We start from the raw sequence: 22,281 nt of genomic DNA, 5'->3' as shown, positions 1-22,281 counted from the left end.
GCCGCCTGCCTTCCACGGCCGAGCAGATCTTGGGGCTTGTACGGGATGATAGCCGAGTGAAAAAGCTCGTGAGTCCCGTGAAGTTCGCTCATCAGCAGCAGCAGCCCTGGCCTGCCACAATCCCTTCGACTCGGTCATCGTAAGTGTCGTGCATCCCGTGAAACAAACGAAACCAACATCGTGAACAAACCAATACGATAGATTGTGTAAGATTGAATTCTTGAATAGAAAGAAAAAAGAAAGGAAAGAGAAGTTCGTTAGCTTTGATTGAAAAATAAGGAGAGAAGGAGAGTAAGGGAGAGTGTGTGTGTATGAGAGAGAGAGAGAGAGAGAGAGAAAGAGAGAGAGGGTAGAATGAAAGAGTATATATTTCTGATTGGAAGAAACGGAGAGAAATTTGTTACCGTGGTACATAAGTGCTCGTGTGCAACTATAAAAGTGTCAAAGCGGAACGTTTCTTCGAGGTCTTATAAATGTGACTGAAAGAAAGATTTCACGCTCGAATCTTACACGAATTACCCGAGAACGCAAGGTAGAACATTTTTTCACGGTATCGTTGCAACATTCAGAAAAAAAATATCGTAACAAAATCAGAGTAAAGAAACGGGGAAAACGACCTAGTGAGGGAAGTAACGTAAGAACAGTGTCAGTGAGGAAATGGAGACGGCGATGGTGGCACGATTTTTCATCTGTATGATTGGTATCGCGAAGAAACGTATCGAAGGGCTCCGCTAGTTGTGTCGACGTCGCTGCTACTCGTGGTGATAGCAGTAGGCAGTTCATAGTGATAGTGGATGCTTTACGTATCGTCGTGCAGTGGTGTCCCGTGCGCACCGGGTGTATATGTATACTACGTACCATTGGTAGTGAGATCAATAAGCAGTGCCGTGCCACTCGACCCGTGCTCATAGACAGAAACTCATTCTGAATCTCTCCTTCCTTCTTTCCTGTATTTAACTACCACCCTCAACCTTTCCTTTTCCATCAACCAAATGTCGAGAGGTCACTTTCATTTGTTTCCTTTCTGAATTTTTTATCGTGTCTCAAGAAGCTTAAAACAAGTGTCTTTCCTTTGAAAGAACAAGCCATTGGTTCGCTCTTTCGATGTGTTACCGTATTATGTGTATCGGTGTCCATCCGTTTCTTTCTACCCTGTTTCTTTTGGTCTTCGCATATTTCAACTGCTTCTTTTTCTACACGTCCTCAGGTTGATCTAAGGTAGCTTTCATATTCATTCCCTAACGCGTTACATTTTATATATTCCACTTCTCTTATTCGATAAATTTAGTTTTCTTACTTTTTTTTGCGTAACTTCTGCGCTTTACCCTTATCGTTTCTATTGGACTTGCGTATCATGAGCAAGCTGAAACATATTTCTTCTTGGATCAAGCGTCTTCATAAAATAACGTTCGTTCGCTTATAGTGTTTAGATATTTTTGATATTCTACTGGTCCTTCGTATTTTTTAAGTATATTTAACTAAATCGCTGTGATACACGTATCGCGTAGTGTTACATGGCAAAAATCGTAAAATAAAGCAGCAGGGACGTTCTTGAATTCGTTGTAACTAGATGTCGGCCGCTATATCGTACGTCTTACTACTTGCGCCGAAAATTCTTTGCTGGATTAAAGTGTCCTGTCTGACCGTGATTGGATCGTTCGAGCGTGAAAAGAATTAATGAAATTATGAAAAGAAAGAACCGGTGAAATTGAGCTGTTCTCGTCGCATTGAGATCAAATAATTATCCAAGTAAAAGTTAGTTTTTATTGTCGAGGATAAACTGTTTTAAACATTAATGCAGATTATTTTGTAGCTCGAGGAATAGAACCACGTTTAGACACTTCTATCTTTAACGGCACATGTTCTTGGTTGCACAACGAAAGACGGATATACGGTTGATTTTATTCGGTTATTGATTTAAAAGATAACGCAAATCGCATAGGCTTTGGTTAAAATTGAACATATTGCAAGGTGTAAATGATACGAAAAGAGATTAGAGCGATCGTCGCACACTGTGTTCGTTATTCCGTTTTTGTTCAACTGTAACGATAAATGATTTTAATTCTCCTTTAATTTACGACAGAACGTCTGGTCTTTTCACGTTTTATTTTCCATTTTAACGAGCTATTTGAAATTATTCATCGTACTATTAGTGGTTTTCCTTTTAGTTAACGATAATACTCAGTTATCCTGTCAGCAAAATTTAAGCTCCGTCCAACATACATATTTCCCGACAATGATGTAAGAAAGAAACCTATTAGATTACTTAAACGTAGTAGTTTCGAATGCAACAAATTGTTGATCGTTGGATATTTCAGTAATTTCAAGCGAAAAAGATGAATACATTGTGCGGTCAATCGTAGAATTATAAAAAACAAAAATAACAAAAGGCAAATATCCGAGCGTGACAAAATTCATTAATAGTCGTGTTCAAAGAATCAAGTTCCGTTACAACTGGGAATACGATAATTGCATAGGCATGCACGAGTATAGTTTTTTTTCTCTCGAGTGCTTTCATGTCGAAAATAACTCGTCGGCTGATGAGATTTGATTCACGCGATTTCTACCTCGAAGAAATGTTTTTCTTGAAAAATTTCACGTTCACGTAAACGCGACACGCGACAGGCTATCGCGCGAGTATAATAATCAACGTATCGATAAATTTGATATAAATATCAACGGTGTTTTCCGCGTTATTCGGCTCGAGCGTAAAATAAACGAAACAAAGGGCAACTTTTGATCATATCGGGTATATTTCGATCGAAACATTCCGAAGAACCTGTTGCCAGTAATCCCGTTGATTGAATTTCTCCCATTTAGAGGCAGTGCTATCAGTAATTTGTAATTGAGCTCGCGCAACTGCAGTTTACACGCGTCGATCGTTTTTAAAGCTGTACGAATGAGGCGACAATTGGGTTTCACGCGCACCTTCCACGTGTCATTATCACGGAAATCGTTGCGACGTTATCGTTATTCGTGTACCGAGCGCGGCGTATGTGGCATGTTGATTTCCGTTTAATCCTCTATATATCAGCTCGTAATATATTGCTGATTAATCGGATCCTTAACGAAAAAGAGAAATTACCGTAGAATAATAGAATAAGAAGAAGGTAGAAGGAAAGAAAAATAGTAGAATACGATGTGATCATTGTTGTCGCTATATACAGAGGGTTGAATGCGAAAAGTATCTTTTTTCATGATTATACGTGCGAGGAGAGTAACCGACTATTTTCAGTCGATTTACACTCGGGGTCTAAGGGTATCGTGGGAACACGATGAAAAAAGAATTCCTTTTCGCATCCAGAGAATTGTACGCCTAATCGTGGGATCGTCGTGTGCAGCCTGGCAGGCCCCGCAAAAGCCGCCAATTAATTAAGATAGCTCCTAGATACACGGTAGATCGATAGGGACTGGCCGTGATAAAGACGGGCGAGGGTTTCAGACTTCAGGGATGTTGCAGTGCTGTGGTGTTGGAGGTGGCGCTTCCACGGCACCTCAGGCTCCGCAGCTGCAGGATACCGGATCTGCTGTCGGGATTACCACCTCCACGAAAACCACCATCATGCAGGACGCAGTTCTTGAATCCATCCTCGAGGTAAATGTCGTCAACTTTCAAATTTTTTAATTTTTATTCCTCCCTACTTTTCTTCGAGACGCTCTTCATATATCGCTTTTGATTTTTCTCAATTTTTATGAATTTTCTTTCGTTCGCAACGCTTAGCCATAACCACAGAGATACCATCGATTTAATCCTAACTCGAACTAAATTACGTTGTCTTGAAATTTATCGATAATCTGTTTATGAAAAAAAGAACGTTTCGTCTAGTATGAAGATCGAAACACAATCAAGTATTACGTATAAGAATAGTGGGCACGTAATAATCATATGCTGTAATAAGTATCACGTGATTACGATCGGTTTCGAGGGTCGACAGAAGCTTATCAACGAGGTGTTCGTCAGCCGATAAATACTGATGTCCTAAGCAAATTTTGAACGAAAAAGATCCGTTTTAATTAAAAGGTAACCCGCAATAGGGTTTTAACAATTCTCGCCACTCTCCTTCTTTCTTCTTCGGTTCGATCGTTTTTTAACATTAAATAGTCCTCGCTAGAACGAACAAACAAGTTTGCGTCGAGTAAGTTCGATTGTACCTGCCTTCCAGGCATTCAGAATACAAAGACTCTTTTCGTTATTAATATCGCGCAGATGATTCTCGTTGTGCATCGTGTCTTTCAATCAAGCGTCCCTCCAGGTTATTAAAGGTGATTATCTACCTTCAACCATAAATATTAAGCGTAACTTGACGGTCAGATTTTTCAGATTTTTCAGATTTTTCGAAACTGATCTCTGTTGTGACAAAGTGGCACAAACGGACATCAATGTATTCTCTAACCGCTGGTGGACATCTATCATTTGCCATTTAGCTTACGAACTCGTTCACATTAAGAATTCTATATTTGTCTTGTTGTTTTGAGTTTCATTTAGTGCTAAAGAAAAGAATCTGTTTCGAGGAAGTTAATTATTCTTAATCATACCGATATGGTGTTTCTAGCAAATGCGTGAAACGGAAGCTCGAAAAGCGGATCTGGAGCGCCAACATGCAGAAGCACAGAATCAGCTACACGAAAAGATAGCAGGACGATATCAAGGCCCGGAATCGGTTGAAGCATTGCAATCAAAGATAAGGGAACTTGAAAAGAAGACGGAGTTACAGATGGTCAGGCACGAAGAATTATCCTTGGAATTAACAAGCCTGAGACGTGCACGAAGCAGAGGACCTATGGTGGGTCACTCGACGGTCCCGACTACTTGGCCTCCGACTGGTTCTGAAATTGACAGAATAATAGCAAAGATAGAACAAGATAATAGGTGTGTTTCTTGATATTATACTTTACTAACCTTCCTGTCTTGAAACACGCTTTATATTTCACTTCTAAACGATCGATACCTTTCCATCGCTTTTTCGTAATGTCACTCGGTTATTGATTAATCTTATCTAATTTTTATCAACATAGTGCTAGTAGAATGATACACGATTTGGATCATACTCGAGGATCCGTTACTACGCAACAACCCTCAGTTACACAGGGTATTTTGCGATCTAGCTCGGAAAACCTTCCTAATCTCTGTCAACATCAGCATCCACCTCCACATGCTTTGAACCTAGGAATGCCAACACAGATGAGTCACGTATGTAAATAATCATTCGTTTTTATTTCATTGTGAAGCTATTTCTCTTTATCTCTCTTTCTTGCTTGATCTCTTTGTCTTTGTTTCTTATAAAATGAAAACGCATCGATCGAGAATTTGGAACAGTATGCAGGTTCGCCTATGCCCTTAACGCCAATGATGCCAGGCTGTCCACCACTGACTCCGAATGGGCCGCCGTATCACTACAGCGAAGCAATTCCACCAGCACCGTCGCTCTCCACTAGTCAATCGCAACCTGTTTTTCAACAAAAGATGCAACAGTATCAACAACCGCAACAGACACATACCGAGTTACAGAGCTCTCATTCTCAAAGTGTTCTGCAGGCACAGCAGAAGCAACAAACGCACAGCCATTATACGAGTAATCAGTATCAGGAGAGTTATCCGCATACGCAAACCTATCAGCAGCCGCTCCAGCAGCAACAACAGCAACAGCCACAACATTCGGCCTCTACAACGTACCTGACGTCATCGAGCCAAAGCATATTACCTCATTATTCCCAGCCCACACAGACCGCCCAAAGTTTTCAATTGAATGGAAGTCAGCAGGTACGAATGAATTCTTCCCATTCTATGGTATTTAAAATTATGTTTTAAGTATAATCGCAAATTTTAATTTATGAATTAACATTAATCTGTATGCGTAGGCAACGACATATCCAAGTTTGTCCATTACGTCGCATCCAAACGGAACCTATAGTACAGGGGCGAGTAGCTTTAGTACTCAACTACCGCATCACAACTTTTCCGTTCCGCAGACAAGTATCCCACAAACTACGTTATCCTCGTTGCCACCCTATTCGACATCCTCCTTTCACTCTACTTTGGGCGCACTTACCAGTGTACCTCAAACCGCTCTTTCCTTTTCGAGCGTACCGAGCAGTTTCGTCACTAGTGGATCGACCTATTCCACCGTCGGGACCAATGCTTTTGGCACGTCAGGCGTAAGCTCAGGTATAAATCAGGGTCTCAAAGATTTTCCATTAAAAAAATGTCTCTTTTCATTATATAAAATTATTCCTTTTTTTGTAGGAACCACATCGACAGGCTTGTTACAAGCGATAAGCGATCCTCTTCAAGCAATGCAGCAACTATCTGCTCAGTCTCAAGTCAATCAACTTCAACAGCAAGCTATCATCCAGCAGATTCAGCAAAGTTTACGCGCCAGTTCGCCGACAGCACCTGCTACGACGGGTCATCATTTCCTTGGTTCAAGGCAGATGCCAAAGATACCCAGTAGTATACTTCCCAATCCCTTGGATCGACTGACCAATGACAATATTGTAACAGAGGGTCAAGTGGACATGCTGGATATACCCGGCAAAGGCAGATGTTACGTCTATATTGCTCGTTTTACATACGAGCCGTTTCAGCACTCGCCAAACGAAAATCCAGAAGCGGAGTTGCCTGTTCAAGGAGGCGATTATCTTCTTGTTTGGGGACAACCGGACGAAGATGGTTTTCTCGATGCAGAAACTCTTGACGGTAGACGTGGTCTCGTTCCAGCTAATTTCGTCCAAAAATTAATCGGCGATGACCTATTAGAATTTCATCAAGCCGTTCTTGGCCTCAGAGACGTTGATGATTCTGCTTCGACTAATATTCCCCAAGTGAGCAATGTAAGATTATTACGACAAATGTTACGTATATTTCCTTTACGAGGCATTGCTAATTGAGATTTTTGTTTATTTTTTAGTGTTATCTCCAGGATATTGATCTGGAGTTAGCGGCTTTAGAAGAAGGAAATCGAAATCGACAAGCTGAACTATCTGCTTACGCGGAGCTTGATAATATAGCAGAAGAAGACGAACAAGAGCCACCAGGTTAGTACGTTTTCGTATTATCTATTGGATCTTTCATTATAAAGCATGTAGATCGTGATGAACTAGGAGTACATGTGTAACTGCAAGTAGAAATAGCGTGAAAATTATGGATATGTGATCCTCTTTGAGGAATATTGGTGTGCATAGTTGTGTTGTAATTGAATTTAAGTGATAGATATTAGACTGATGTTTCTTAACGAATTCAAAGTATTAAATATTAGAGAAGTTGAAAAATCCTTATGCTTGCGTGAATATTTCATTAGAAAATTATTTCAAATGTATAGTTAGCGACTTTTAATTTGAAAATTAATATGTTGATCAATGTCAAACTTATGATGACGTTATAGTATTGCGCTTTCTTGTTCCAACATACCTTCATCAGACAGCTCTTTGAAATACGCAGTATGTTTCTTCTCATAACACTAACACTCTCTTTGATTCAACAAGGTATATGTATATTCACAACAATACATATCTTTTAATTACGCTTGTTCCTCAAAATGAGGAAAGCTTAATTGCGTATGTGTAGAATACCAATTTTCTCCATATTTAACTAATTTTTGTTATTTGACGGTTTTCTTTGAAAGTAGAATAAATGCATGTTATTTAATTGTTGTAGCAGTTAAAGAATGGTTTCTTCTGTTTGAGAGCAGAGGTAAATGATTGGTGATCAACATAAACGGAATCTTGTACTGTGTTGAGTATTGGATGGTCTTAGGTTGGCTTAGAGAATTAGATAGTGAAAGATTTTTAGCTACAGCTAGGCTTGTCTTGTCTTTTTTTCCTGAAGAAGTCTACCTGTTTTCGGACCTAGTTCCGGCGCCGCAGCACCTTACACTCGAGCGCCAATTGAACAAGAGCGTCTTAATTGGTTGGACGGCACCAGAAAATACTCATCAGTTGGAGTCCTATCACGTCTACGTGGATGGAGTGTTGAAGGTTACTGTGAAAGCAACTGAGAGGACCAGAGCATTGGTTGAGGGAGTTGATTCCACCAGGGTTCGTAAGGATAAATTTTTCTCCAGTAGAATAGTGTGCACTTTGCAAAATTTCAATATTATTAAATTCTACAGAAACCAAAGATCAACCACTTTTATAATAGAGTACGAAGTATCTCTTGTTAATTGGTACTGTTGAATTTCACGAGGTTTCGTGAAATTTTTTGCATAACGATGTATATAAATAAACGTAGGAGCTTGTCAAGTTATTCGACTTCATTTGATTGTTAATTTAGCCACACAGGATAAGCGTGCGATCAGTGACGCATTCACGAAGAACGTCTCGCGATGCCGCTTGCACAATGGTGATCGGTAAGGATGTAGCCTTGGGTCCAACTGCTGTCAAGGCGTCGAATGTAACCGCCACCAGTGCTGTCATATCGTGGATGCCGAGCAATAGTAATCATCAACACGTGGTTTGCGTGAATAACGTCGAAGTTAGGACGGTGAAGCCTGGTGTTTACAGACACACAATTACTGGTTTAGCACCCTCGACAATCTATAGGGTGACTGTTAAAGCGAAAAACCTGAGAGCGACACACTTCGAGGACCAAAACACTCAAGCGGCAAATAATTTAGCATGTCACGTCCATTTCAAAACGTTGCCCAAAGGATTACCTGATCCTCCGGTCGATATCCAGGTTAATAATTGTTCCAATGTATTCCGTTGTCATAATTGTTATGATATCTAATGAATAATCGTATGGTATTTACGATAGGTGGAGGCTGGACCGCAGGACGGCACTTTGCTAGTGACCTGGCAGCCTGTTGCCCTAAACGGTTCGGCCGTCACCGGTTACGCGGTGTATGCCGATGGAAAAAAGGTCACCGACGTAGACAGCCCCACTGGTGACCACGCTCTGGTGGACATACATAAGCTTATGGGCTTAAACCCAAAGCACATCACAGTTAGGACAAAAAGCAGGGAAAGTCAATCGGGCGATAGCTGTGCTACTGCCATTCCTTGTAGCGTTCTTCGTGGCGGGACCGCGACTCATTTGCAACATGGATCTACGCACATGCAAGACCAAGGACAACCTCAGCCTTCTGGTACCGGGCAAGTGGACGACCCGAATAGACATCGTATGGGAGTTGTAGGTCAGAGATATCCATCGACTCCTGTACCATCTCACATAAGGCGACACGGCAATACTAGGGTTGACTCTCACGGCCAAGTTATTATCGAGACTGACGAAAATTTATCCGATAAAGAAATTTATCCTGGACAGAGCATGTCCCAGATGGGTAAGAGTCCTTAGATAAATCAAACTAGTTTCCATGTCCTTAGTAATTTTGTTCAAAATATTTTAGATATCGCAACGAAATACTATTTATTCAAAATGATCGATTGAAATTTTTGAAATTTTGCACGTATTCCCTACTGTCGCTTAGGAGTTCCAGAGATCACCAAAGATTCGGCAAGCGAAGCGAATTACAGCGAGGAAGATGATCCGTCACGCAGAGGTAGAGGAATGCCACTGCATCATGGCAGCCAACATCGATACGGATCACAAATGGGACAGCAAGGACTTCCTGGGACACATCGACCCGGAAGAATGGGTGGTCCTGCTGGTAGACCTCAAGATCCTTACTATGAACACTCGACACAAGGTTCGAATACAGTTACGCTTAAACGTATTGATCTACTAACAATGTGTTACATGTTAACTCTATTTTGCATTTTTTACTCTCATAGGAAGTCAGAGAGGTAGGACTTCTAGTTACCGTGGAAGGGGGATGCAAGCTCAAGGTGGTGCCAGTCATCCATCGAGCAGTGCACAACAAATGAACAAGAGAACACGCTGGTTTGTTGCTCTATTCGATTATGACCCGAAAAGAATGTCACCCAATCCAGACGCATGCGAAGAAGAATTGCCATTCTCTGAAGGCGATACGATTAAGGTCTTTATCAATAGATTTTTTGATTGTCTGTCACGTAATTCATGAAATGTTAACTTGTAAATTAATTTGGTAGGTTTACGGTGAAAAAGACGCGGATGGATTTTATTGGGGAGAATGTCATGGTAGACGAGGATACGTTCCTTACAACATGGTTGAAGAAATTAAAGATCCGAACCAGCCAGGACAGGGACAGTCAGGAAGGAGAGGAAGATGGGGAGATATCTACGCTAGCATGCCTGTAAAGAAAATGATAGCACTATACGATTATGACCCTCACGAATTATCTCCCAATGTTGATTCCGTAAGTTCTCTAACAAGCAAAATTTCTATTCTTTTATATAGGAACGTATATAAGCTAAATTTATACTTACACACTTTAACATATTTCGATTCCATAGCAAGTGGAACTGGCATTTCAAACTGGGAATGAAATTTATGTCTATGGTGATTTGGACGATGATGGATTTTATATGGGTGAATTAAATGGTGTGCGTGGCCTAGTACCGAGCAATTTCCTCACTGAAGCGCCTGATCAGCCGTCACAAGGACAACTTCCTCCAGGAAACAGAAGACCTCCTGGTCAAAGTCAAGGACCCGGAGTAAGAGGACCGCCTCCTCCGCCTCGAGAACCTCCTCCTACTGGTCATCGACGAGGCAAAGGTAAAAACTTGAAATTAATTGCCATTCGATCTTTTATTCACTACGATGCCGCGAATTATGGTACAAATAGCTCCTCAAGCCAAGTACACAAAGTAGCTGGAACTTTTACCATTATTCTTCAACTTTGCGAAGCGAAATAAAGCTAAATTTGAAATGACAGAGTAAGCAAGCAGCAGAAAACCGAACGCAGTGATAATCAAGATCGAGACTGAGAATGATTTCTACGAAGATAAAAAACACTGGCTCGAGGGGTTGAAAATAAATTCACACTGGCGCCATGTATTCGACCGACATGAGTTAATCTGCTTGAATTGCCAAACGATGATGCGTACGATAATAGTTGCTTTTAAAATGGAAGAAAAGAAGAAAGAAAAAGAGAAAGCTGGAAAACAACTGGACGTCAGTGTGAATAAAAAAATAAAAAAATAAATAAATAAAAAATACAAACAGCAAGCAACACAAGACACGAAACTAGATGTGCCAGACGACAGGCAGAAGGGTTACACAAGTTTATAATTGAGCCATCTAGCAAGGCCCGATCGTCGTTAATCGATGCAGAGCTTACATTTTTAGGGGCGTACCTATCTTGCAAAATTACCGAGAGATTGCAATAGAGGGTAAAGCAACGTGTCAACTATTTCGATAAGGCATTCGAGTAAGTCACCCGGTGCGTTTCTTCTCAGGAGATTATTTTAAAATAGCATTCTGATAGCAAGTTTCTAGGAATTCGTTCGAAATTATCACAATATGAACGTCCGATAACGAGATTAATGTGCCCGCGCAATGTGTGAAAGCTATTTTGTATTTGCAAATTTTTTTAGGAACACGTGTATTGCCATATGCAAAACGATTTTCTATATCTCTACCTATCTATCTATTTAGCTATCTATCTTATCTATCTAATATATTGTATATATATGAATATATATATATACAATAAAACACTAAGCTGCTTTCAGTGTTTTCTATTAGATACAAATGCATAAATATGTATTTGTATCTACGTATGTATTATATTCGTACTTTTTCTTTCGAGCACTTTTCGGCTCTGTTACTTTTTTACGTGCCTATCTTTTTCCTCTATATAACATATATATATACGTGTTATATTTACACTGTATACATATACATATACATATATATACATATGCATGTGTGTAAGAAAATATATATGTATATATGTATATATATGTATATAACTATATTGCGTGTATTCTATATAATGACATACTATGTTTCTGTGTGCCTGAACTGGTCGATGGTCGTCGTGTCACATGATTGTCGTTCGTGTCGTGTTGTCATGCTGGCCATTTAGACATTGAAGCAATTTACTCTTTCTGATGACTCATTTCGAGTTATTAATACGATGTTCTCTATCAGATTTCGTGTCTTGAAGCATAAAGAATAAAGTCGCGAGAAAAATTTAACTATATGCGCAAGTCCAGGTTTTGCCGAGTAATCTAGAACTTTACTTTTTAAGATGTTGGAAGTAAAACATTTAAAAAAGTAAAAAGATACCGAAAGTTGAGATAAAAAATGTAAAAAGGTCTGATATTAAACGAGTAGAAACAAGAAATAGGAACATAGAAGGGAAAAAAGTACAATTTCATTAGAACGAAGAAATTATTACTTGGCATACTCGACAGCGCGTCTAAATGTCCATCTAGAAAGGATAAATGCGCCATGAATGACAACACGGTCTTGTTCTCTTCTCTGTTGCTAGATGCCTGCATTGTGCCTGTGTCTGTCCCTGTCTGTCACTTAGACTCTAGACAACAACAACAACAACAACAACCACCATCACTAATGAACAACCAACAACATCAACTCCAACATCAACAAAACAATCCACCGCATCTAGCGTACCAACAAGCGAATCACCACAGCTACACGACTGTAACCACGTCCAATCAACATGGGCCCACACCTATGGGTGCCCATCAGCAAGGCCCCGTACCACCCCACCTTCAACAGCAGGTGAGTCCACTGCTCTATCCAGAAGTTTTCACTTTTGCTTCTCTGCGTGCTTTCTACCTTCTCGCTGCAAAACTTGTACAATTGTTCAACTATATTTCTTTCGTTAGTTTCTCCGAATTCACCGTCACGCTTTAGTTTCTAGTTAGATACTTCTCTAAGTTTTTTTTTTGTTATCGTTCCTCTTTCATTTATGGAAGGATACCCAAAGAATGATAATCGAGTCCGATGGCTTTGACAATTTAAGGATTGAAAAATATTTTCAGTGACTCAGGTATGTTTTTGGAAGTTCTAAACGATCGATGAATTAACAGTATTAACTGATATTGAATATTTTTTGACACGAATATTCGATATTTGTGATATGATATATTGTTAGAAGGCCACGTAAAATTTACCTAGTGTATTTATACAAGACGTTGATGGAAATTACTTTTTGCAATTATTATCATACGCTGATCGATTTCGTACAGTGTTGAAATAGCAATTGCTTCTAACAGTAATAGATTGAGAAATTTTACAATTATACGAGAGGAAAAATTGTAAAATTTTCATTAAGAAAGCAGCATTCAAAGACACGAGCTATTCGTATCTAACATCTATTTGGCATGGAATTGCATTTGATAGACTTGTATCTGAGAAGTACGATATTTCAATTTTACTACTAACACTTTCGAATAAATATTAACAAAGGAAATTTCTAATACACTTTATTAACAATACTTGCGGTAAAAGAACCGTGGTATGTACAGCTTGTCATTAAATGCTTCTAATTAATAGCCGTCTAAGCATTAAGCATGTATAATAGCCGATACGTAAGTTGCACGAATACGCAGTAATCATGCTTTTTTAGTAACTGAAAATACTATATTTTCCTGGTGTTCAGCTATTCCTCTCTTCCTTTTTCTACGTTTGTCATTTTTCATCTCAGCTCCTGTTCTGTACGATTCCATTTAGTATATTTTTCCATTTTCTAACAGTTGCGTAAAGTTTGAGCGCCACACAGGTCAACATATCGTCACACTGATCGAGAATAACGACATTATAAATTAGTTAGTTTATAAAGCGAAACGAACCACTTAATTTTGTTTCGAATATTACGTCCTAATAAGCACATGTTAAAATACCTTTTCACATTATCGCCCCCTCATCTAGGTAACGATAAATCAGCATATTAGTACAAATGCATTACTTCTCATAGAACATCGTAAGGTAGCTGCGATATAGTAGGGAAAAAGCGAGACATCATTGTAATGTGCAACGAAACGATAAATAATTAATGTTCGATTAGATCGAAGTTCAGCGGCATCATAAAGGAATCTATTTCTGTAGAATAAAAATATGTTTCTGAACTTTTCAGGGTACCAAGCACTCGAAACGAATACTACAATTAAACGAAACGAAATTAAACTTGCTGCTGCAGATTGTTTGAAAACCTATACGAACAAGTCTATAGAGAACGAAGATACAAGCGAGCATCTTTGTAGTTTATTTAATTAATTTATGTCGCTTCAATTTCTAGGGGAAGGGGAGGGGAGGCGCGATCAATCGTGGTAGTAATGTGCCAGGAGGTATGCAGGGCCTTGGTCAGCAAGATTATCAGCAACAGAATCAACCGTACCAGCAGCAACAGCAGAATCCGCAGAACCAAAACTATCAACCACAGAATCAAGGTTATCAACAACAGGGTGCAGGATTCGGTCCCCAAGGCCAACAATTCCAGCAGCAACAGCCTCAGCAGCAGCAACAGCAACAACCGAATCAGCCTTATTCGCAACAGAACCAAGGTTCCTCTATGCAAGGCAATCAGGGCACGAGTAAGCCGATGAGAGGAATACCAACGGTGTTACCGACGCCTCAAGCGAAGGCGCAACCGAATACTACTCAAGGCCAACAACAGCAACAACAGCAGCAACAGCAGCAGAGTACAGGGCCGAATCTGATGCAAAAATTCACGGAGATGGCCGGTGCGAGCGCTGGCGGCGATATCCTGTCGAAAGGGAAAGAACTGATTTTCATGAAGTTCGGACTAGGCAAGTGAGTTATTACCCTGCTCGTGTCGCCAGCTCCGCTTCTTCTCCATTTCTGTCCCATCATGTTATCCATCGGGTGGGTCCACGCTGAAAGCTCGAGGGGTCGGGGTCGGGGTCGGGGTCGGGGTCGGGAGGTCTGTTTGTAAATCAGTATTACACGGAGAAACGTTCGCGGAGAGTAAGCGAGACGCGCAGGCAGGAACGTACGAACGCGTCTCGTCCGCTCAGGTCTTCGCGAATATCCCTGAACGAATACAAATGTAAATGTGTGCTGCCATTGCTGCTGCTGCTGTTGCTGCTACTATAACGACTGTTATTATTTTTCGCAACCATTGCTGGATCGTTCGATCGAAAAGCTCTGATCGCCCACGAGAAGATCGAATTATTTATAATGTATCTTTCTCGTTGATTCAACTTCCTATATCAACAAGATGAGAAGAAAAGAGGAATGTTCGCTTGCGTTTTTCTAATATATCTCGCGCACATCGTCCGAGAGTGTAATCAATCTGAAATCGCATGATTGACGCGACTCTTGTTCTTTGGAACAGAAGCGCAGAGTTCTGAAAATAACGAACAATCTTGGTTCGATTTTTTCTATTTTATTCCTCTTTTTCTTCTGATCCTTCATCTTCTCCTCGTTATGTTTTTCCTTACTACTACTTCCTCCTTGTATACGATAGTATCGTTTGTCTAGATGTCACGTAGCCGGTTTTAGCGTTAATTGGAATGCTGAAATTTTTTACCACAACGGAGCACTTCCGAACAAACTACAGGGATAGAAGCAATCGAATGACAGTACATAATCAGATCATTATTAAAAAAGAATCATTCATCAATTATTCCAATGAATTAATTTTTCTTATTATATTAAGTATTAATTAGATCAATAATATTTTATGTATACATATATATGATAAAAGGCAGTAAGTGGACTGAAATGAGATTGCACGAAGTTGACAAATTTGTTAAAAACAAAGGGAAAGATAGAACCATTTACTTTATTTCGTAGTTCAGGAGTTTAGGCTGTTATCTAAATCTCGCGTTAGAAGAAGCTCTTACGTGACATAAGCACAGGAAAGATTGTTGTTCTTATTCTCTGTCATTTGGTTTTCCTTGCTCTTTCCGTCTTTCTTCGCCTGATGTTTCATTTTCCTGTCCTGAGGTGTACAATCAAACTTTACGTTAAACCATTAACATAAACAGACGAAAGGAAGGAAGTAAGCGCGTTATTATAACAATAGCCAAATAGATTAACGCGATGCAAGCGGATCATTCGTAAAGGACATTTGTAAACTGGACAGTCGCTGCTTGTCATGGTCGCGAGCACGACTACGAAATAAATAAATCATTTTACAAGACAGAAGTCAGACGATATTAAGAAATACGTGTTAATGTAATAATCGACCGGAAGATTTATAATAGGACGACTCATGGATCAAACTGAACTACGTCATAAACATATAAATATATAAATATATAAATAAAACAAATAAATTAATTAATTAATTAATATCGCTCCGAGGGGGATGGAGTATGTGAATTCGATCGACAAAAGAATATATTTGGGGGAACGAGGAGGGGGATAATATGAGAGATCATAGCATACGTATATTACGGTAATGAGATATAAATATATACATATGCATATACAGATATGCGTACATACGTATACGTATATATGTATTGATTATTGATATATCTACGTAAAGGTATGTATGCATACAAATATATATACACATACATATACATATATTTAACTATTGCAAAGTGTTGTTACATCGCTACTTGTATCGTATTTTGTACAAAGTATCCTTACCTTCGATTGTTCTTTTTCTTTCGCCGTGATATAAATATATATATAAATATAAATATACATAAAGAAACCTTAGCAAGGCGAAGGAAACGTGACAAATTACAAAAATGTCATTTTTGCCGGTATCATACTTTGGGAATCATAAACGAAATTGGTCATAATTGTTATTAAATATCGCGGGTATATCTGTTTGGAACCGATAGTTGCCTCTCGTCCGTTCATGTTAATCGAGTGTCGACAGATGCGGTAATAAGCGGTGAAAGATGTGCGATCTAGGAATTAATTATCAGGGTGTCAGACGCGCGGCCCAATTAAGCTTCATTTTATTCACCAAGTATCAAGCTTTGAGTTTCAGTTCCATTCTTTACGAAAACTTTCTTCTTTACATTTGTCCGAGTAACAAATTCGAATGCAAAAAATCGACTTACATTTTCCCAAATCCTAATTTCCGATTACCGCGATATTTCGTTCTTATCTTTCATCGGGAAGATCAACTACTGAGTTAATCAATTAAATTGTGAAGAACTATTTGCTGGACCACGTGTTTGAGCCACCTCCGCGTGTAGTAGTTACCATCAGACTCGTAATTATACAATTGGTTCGTGATTCTTGTTTTTGCAATGTCGATCACGATGAATCGCATAACGTTTAACGAGCAAGAGTTACAGGAACTGTGTATACTATGACTATGGACCAAACGACATTTTCTCGAGAGACCAAATTCGGCTATTCAAATGTAGATTCGTTTCCCTTAGTTCCGTAAAAGTGTTTCTTTTTGCTTCGTTCGCGGCACAATGGAAAAGCCAGACGAATAAAAGCGTTTTTCTTAATATTTACAATACGCATTTGGAAACTGTAGGTGATTATGATTAAGCAACGTTCCAACGATCGCGGTTCCAGCCATCGTCGTATCGTCATCGACCAAAAGCCGCGAAATGTGTAATGTGTAATGCTTGCTCGATTTCCGTGTTCGATTTAACGCCACGAAATTGCAAAATCAACTTTGTCGATCTCGTTCGACCTGTATTCTGGCGAACGTCGAAAACTCAAAAAGTATATCTGAATCAAAAAATCCAGTCGAACGGATAAATACGCTTTCGATGCTGTTCTTTGAAACGCGTTTATCAATGACGTCGTTTGATCCATTGGAAGGAAATGTAGCGTTACGTAAATAATAATTTTACCAGGTTAGTGTCAAGCTGTTATTAGAATGCCGTCGTCATGTAATTTATTGATATTCTTGAATATTTAACGATTAAATGTTGATTTAGTGGATTCCAATGGATCGGGCGAGAAACAAACTCGTTTTCCTTCATCTTTGTCCGATAGAACCCCTTGCGTGATCTCGGAGTAAACTCGCGATTGATGTCAGAATTCCTATGAATCTTTGCTGTGAACATATCTAATGTGAAATGTTGATTCAGGCGATTAAACGAAAAAAGAAAAAAAAAAAAAAGAAAAAAGACTGACGTGACATTTAAGATCTTCAAACGCTTAACACGTTCGCTACCAGTGTCAGGATCGATCGACGAAAGCTACCAATTTGGGAATTCAACCGATCCGTCGGAAAATGTAAACGAAAACAATAATTAACTCGCAACGATGGCAGAAAATTGACGGAACGTTCTATGTATCTATAAAAAGGGAAACGAAATTTTTTTTTCAAAAAAAACAGACAAACGATCTGTAGCCCGTAAATAAAAGCTTGGTTCAAATGGTAGTGAATGTGTTAACTGAATATTACTTAGCAAATTTGTAACGTTCATCTTCCATCTCTTTGACGGTTTTATTTTCTTTCCTTATCTTTCATTGTTGAGTTTCATAGCGATAAGTCACGTAGCGAAACGAGTTTAAAGCGATTCAAACGGAAATGTATGAGAAATCCAGAATCACTGCAAAATATAGCCGCATTGAGTATGTACGAAAAAGAATATTGGAACAGAGAGTTAAGGGGAGATCTTCATCTATTATCGTTAAGTGTTAGATATCATAAAGCAAAAGTAAAAAAGAAAAAAAATATGCAAGTAGTATTAATTAAAAAGAAGCAAAGAATGTAACGCGAGGGAAAAACCCATTTCAAGTATCCCACGAATCGAGAGCTAAGTTCTGTCTCTTCTCTCTTTGTGATCAGACCAAATCTTAGGAGATAATAATTTTAACAACAACAGGAACAATAAGCTGACGCAATGCAACGGTCGAACATGATTAGGAACTAACGGATAATACTTAGTCGAATCTTTTTATTTAAACATTTACCAAAAATAAAACGAAACGAAATAAAGAAAAAAGAAAAAAACAAGCGCAGACTAAACGTAAATAACGCTCTAAGAAATTAAATGAAAAAGTGTGGGGAAATATAATAAACGAGAGAAAATTGGATTCTCTTAGATACCACGAAATCGTTTCGTTCGTTGTCTACGCTCATTTTTGTGTAGTATCTCACTTGTACATTGTCATTGTTATAAATTTAGTCGTTGAATGGATTCGTATAAAACAATCTTTTGATACCGCGACAGCTAATACAATATGAATTGCAAATATAAGCCGTGCCGAGGATGATGCGTATGTGTATGTCCTAAATAAATCGATCGCGGAATGATGTTCGTTCGATCGTCGATCCTCTTTCGCTGAGAAGACCGTCTGAAGCGCGTGGAAAATCCTTTCGATTCGATGAAAACAAATAAATAAATAAAGTAATCGGTGTTAGGTCTCATACCGAAACCTCTCTTTCAGAAAAGTGTTTTCCACATCCTGAGAAAAATAGATGTACATGCGTTATTTCGATTTAGATAACGGTTAGTTAAATAATACACGATATTCCAACAGATATTAGCGATGAGTGTTAATCTTCGATGCGAGATTAAAGCTCTCTTCGGAATCGTAGAACTTTGTTCCATGAAAACACTTTATGGAAAGATAGAATAAAGAAAGAAAAGAGGAAGAATGTGCATACGTGTGCGTGTGTGTATATCGGTGCATATGATATAATGAATAAAAATCAGAGAGGGCAGTTGGTTTGAGAAGAAAATGAGTTGAAAAGAAGTAGTTGCAGAGTGCGGAATAGAAGACCCGAGGAACATACTTCGATGGTGTTATTAGGTAGGCGCCAATTATTGTCATTCCTTCTCTTGCATCGATACCCTAAGATTGTATAAACAGAACGTAGCGCAAAAGAAGAAATCGATTATATACACTCATACAACTTTTAATATAACAAATTATCGCATCGATTAAGCATGTCGAATCGCCAGCTACGTTTGTCATTCAGTAATCTTGCGCTTTGTTTTTTCTATGAATCGGTGCATAACAATCTATTTCTTGTTAGCCCAACTGAAATATCGGAAAAACTGCTACAAAAGAAAAAAATCAGCAAAAAACACAATGTTATTATAAACGATTAATTAATAAAAAACGAATCTTGTTTGTTGTTACTTTTTGGTATCCTCGTCAAGTCCTTTTCTTCAACCTCCGATAGAATAGTAAAATAAAAGGTTTTATACGTGCTATCGTAAAGTAGAAAATGGTCGACCTATAAAATAAGTATACACGTATCTGATGAGCGAGAATACTTTATTTAATGTGAACTATGCACTGTAGCAGAATGAGTACATGTACATATAATTTAATTAAGCGATATATACTTGGATTCGGAATATCATGGACTAACGCAATATAAAGAGAAAAGTGTTATAGTTTATGTATCCTCCTCCCAGACGGTTTCAGTCAAGATTGCGATGTTGTCTAATCCTCTCATCGGCGCGTATTCCAAAGTCCACATTAAATTAGTAAAAACAACTAAAATCAATGTCATCAGTGCTTAGTCTGTTCTATTACGTTTATTAATTTAAATTTTTCTACCATCAAAAGTCTAACTGTGCAACGAATTATTCAACTTACGCATCTCGCCCTGATGCAAATCTGCTATTAGTTCGGGACAAGAACTATTGCAAGGATTTATAGGAGTCAAACGAAGTTGCGTAGCTCCCCGTAATTGAGCTAGAGCTATGAGACCTGAATCTAGTTCGACCTTTTTATAACTTGGACTATTGTAATCCGAAGACATAAGGACCCAATTAAAATGTGCTGGTGAGACAGTACTTGAAAGAAAGTACGGGCGTTGATAATATTTCCTCAACACCTTCACCGCATTGATGTCACAATTTTGCCAGTGGACAAACCATTTAGCTACTTCAGGTGAATGTACCCGACGTAAAAATGCTGCCAAGTCGGACGAACCAGTTCTCAGATTTGAAGTTAAAGCACAAGGTACTGTTTCCATTAAGCGTTCGTTTTCTAAATAAAGCTGTAGATAAAATATACATCATTTATTTTGTTTAATGTACATGAAATTGTTTATCTTAGAATTATGTATTTATTTTCTCAGAATAAAGAAAAATACAATACTTTTATAAAATATATCTTCTTTTGTACTTACATGAGTGATATTATCAAACCAAAAATAATCTGTGTTCATAACTGCCCAAGAGTCCATTGCATCTGTAATAATTGCAGGTGCATCCCTACTCAAATAATTATCAACAAGATTGCGATATCTCACATCTGACAAACGATCAATGGTTTCTAGAGCTTCACAAGTCTGCAAATATAATTTTTGAAAAGATTAATGACTAGTTTCTGGAAATATTTTCAATACTTTCTGTATATCGGAATTAATCATTTATAGAAAAATAAACTGTGTGAAATACATTTTATAACATTATTTAAAGTAATATCTAAATCAATATTAATAATCGTACCACACAGTCTTCCTCTGTTATCATGTAATCATTATAAAAAGGATTATTGATCATACAATTTTCATAGTACAAGGGTTGCCAGTTCCAAATTGGAAGAACTTTGATAAGTAAAAGACGACTGATTGCAGTAAAATGTGTTCCAACAAAATCAAGTTGGGCTGCTAGACAAGCTAAAGTTCCAAGGACAATCAGAACAAGCGTTCCACGGAAAACAAGCTGTAGCCAAGAACGTCGCATTGCAGCCACCAACGGTTGACAAATAATATCCATTTCTTCTTCTGTGAAACCAGCCTGTTGACAATATCTACAAACCAGTCATATGAAATATAATGATAATTAATTAAAATCATGTAATGTAATATAATTAATATATTAAAAATATTTTACCATGTATATAATATATAAAATACTGGTAAAAGAATAATTAGATAATGTAAAGAGTTAATAGAAGATTAATAACAAACATGTGAACAATATGTTTACATATGAACAATACAAAAATATGTCATTCTTTGGAACAAAGCTAAAAACATTAATAAGAACCAATATTATACAAATTTTAGATAGAAAAACTATATCTATATACATAAAAGAAAATTAATTTACTTGTAAAATGCATTCAACTCATCATCTATTAATCGTAGTTTTTCCGAATGTGACATTTCTTGCTGTTCTTTAACATAATTTTTGCGTAACTGTTTAACACATTTACTATTCGACATCTTCTGATTTCTAGTCAATAGAAATTCCTATTGTTATTCGTTAAATTTCTATGGTTCACTGTCTGGAGCTGAAAAAACAAACCAGTTATTATCGAACAGGAATACTATCCGTACATGCGCAGATTTTCGTATTACTCCCGCGAACATATTGATTGTTTATTGCCGTTGAATATATCGCGGTAAAATATGGCCAATTTTGAAGCTTGTTTATGACTATGAAAAACGTCAACGTATAGCATAAATACATAAAATACATTTCATTTACATAAAAATAAAAAGTTGCTACATATTTAAAATAAAAAAGGCATATTAGAAAAGTAACTTAAATTAATTATGTATATCTAGTTAAAACAGATCTTAAAAAACAGTATTTAAAATAAAAAAAGA

General features: G+C 38.1%; 2 protein-coding genes across 8 annotated transcripts; one reads left to right on the top strand and one right to left on the bottom strand.

Moving 5' to 3' along the window:
* LOC117212231 (RIMS-binding protein 2) lies at positions 1-14,610 on the top strand. Of its 7 annotated transcripts, none has more exons than XM_033456838.1 (17): positions 1-139; positions 3,461-3,595; positions 4,554-4,870; positions 5,017-5,191; positions 5,318-5,761; positions 5,860-6,166; positions 6,245-6,831; positions 6,909-7,035; positions 7,826-8,034; positions 8,270-8,674; positions 8,753-9,278; positions 9,426-9,644; positions 9,730-9,935; positions 10,009-10,236; positions 10,334-10,595; positions 12,319-12,572; positions 14,092-14,610. In XM_033456838.1, exons 2-17 carry the CDS (start codon positions 3,563-3,565, stop codon positions 14,608-14,610), a joined length of 4,818 nt encoding a protein of 1,605 aa, XP_033312729.1. In that variant the 5' UTR covers positions 1-139; positions 3,461-3,562. The 7 variants fall into 7 exon arrangements, with proteins under 7 accessions (XP_033312729.1, XP_033312727.1, XP_033312728.1 ...); XM_033456836.1 differs by having other exon boundaries at positions 6-139; positions 3,305-3,595; positions 6,245-6,822; XM_033456837.1 differs by having other exon boundaries at positions 6-139; positions 3,305-3,595; positions 7,850-8,034.
* A 5,356-nt stretch (positions 14,611-19,966) lies between these two features.
* Positions 19,967-22,237, bottom strand: LOC117212234. The gene is made up of 5 exons (XM_033456845.1): positions 21,779-22,237; positions 21,173-21,476; positions 20,851-21,012; positions 20,313-20,718; positions 19,967-20,210 (listed from the first exon to the last, which is right to left on the bottom strand). Exons 1-5 carry the CDS (start codon positions 21,892-21,894, stop codon positions 20,110-20,112), a joined length of 1,089 nt encoding a protein of 362 aa, XP_033312736.1. The 5' UTR covers positions 21,895-22,237; the 3' UTR covers positions 19,967-20,109.
* Positions 22,238-22,281: the final 44 nt, after the last annotated feature.

This window comes from Bombus bifarius, unplaced genomic scaffold, assembly GCF_011952205.1.
Source record: "Bombus bifarius isolate JDL3187 unplaced genomic scaffold, Bbif_JDL3187 scf7180000008286, whole genome shotgun sequence".
In the NCBI taxonomy this organism is placed as follows: Eukaryota; Metazoa; Arthropoda; class Insecta; order Hymenoptera; family Apidae; genus Bombus; species Bombus bifarius.
Note: the sequence above shows the minus strand (reverse complement) of the source record. Positions and strands in the feature narration are given on the sequence as shown.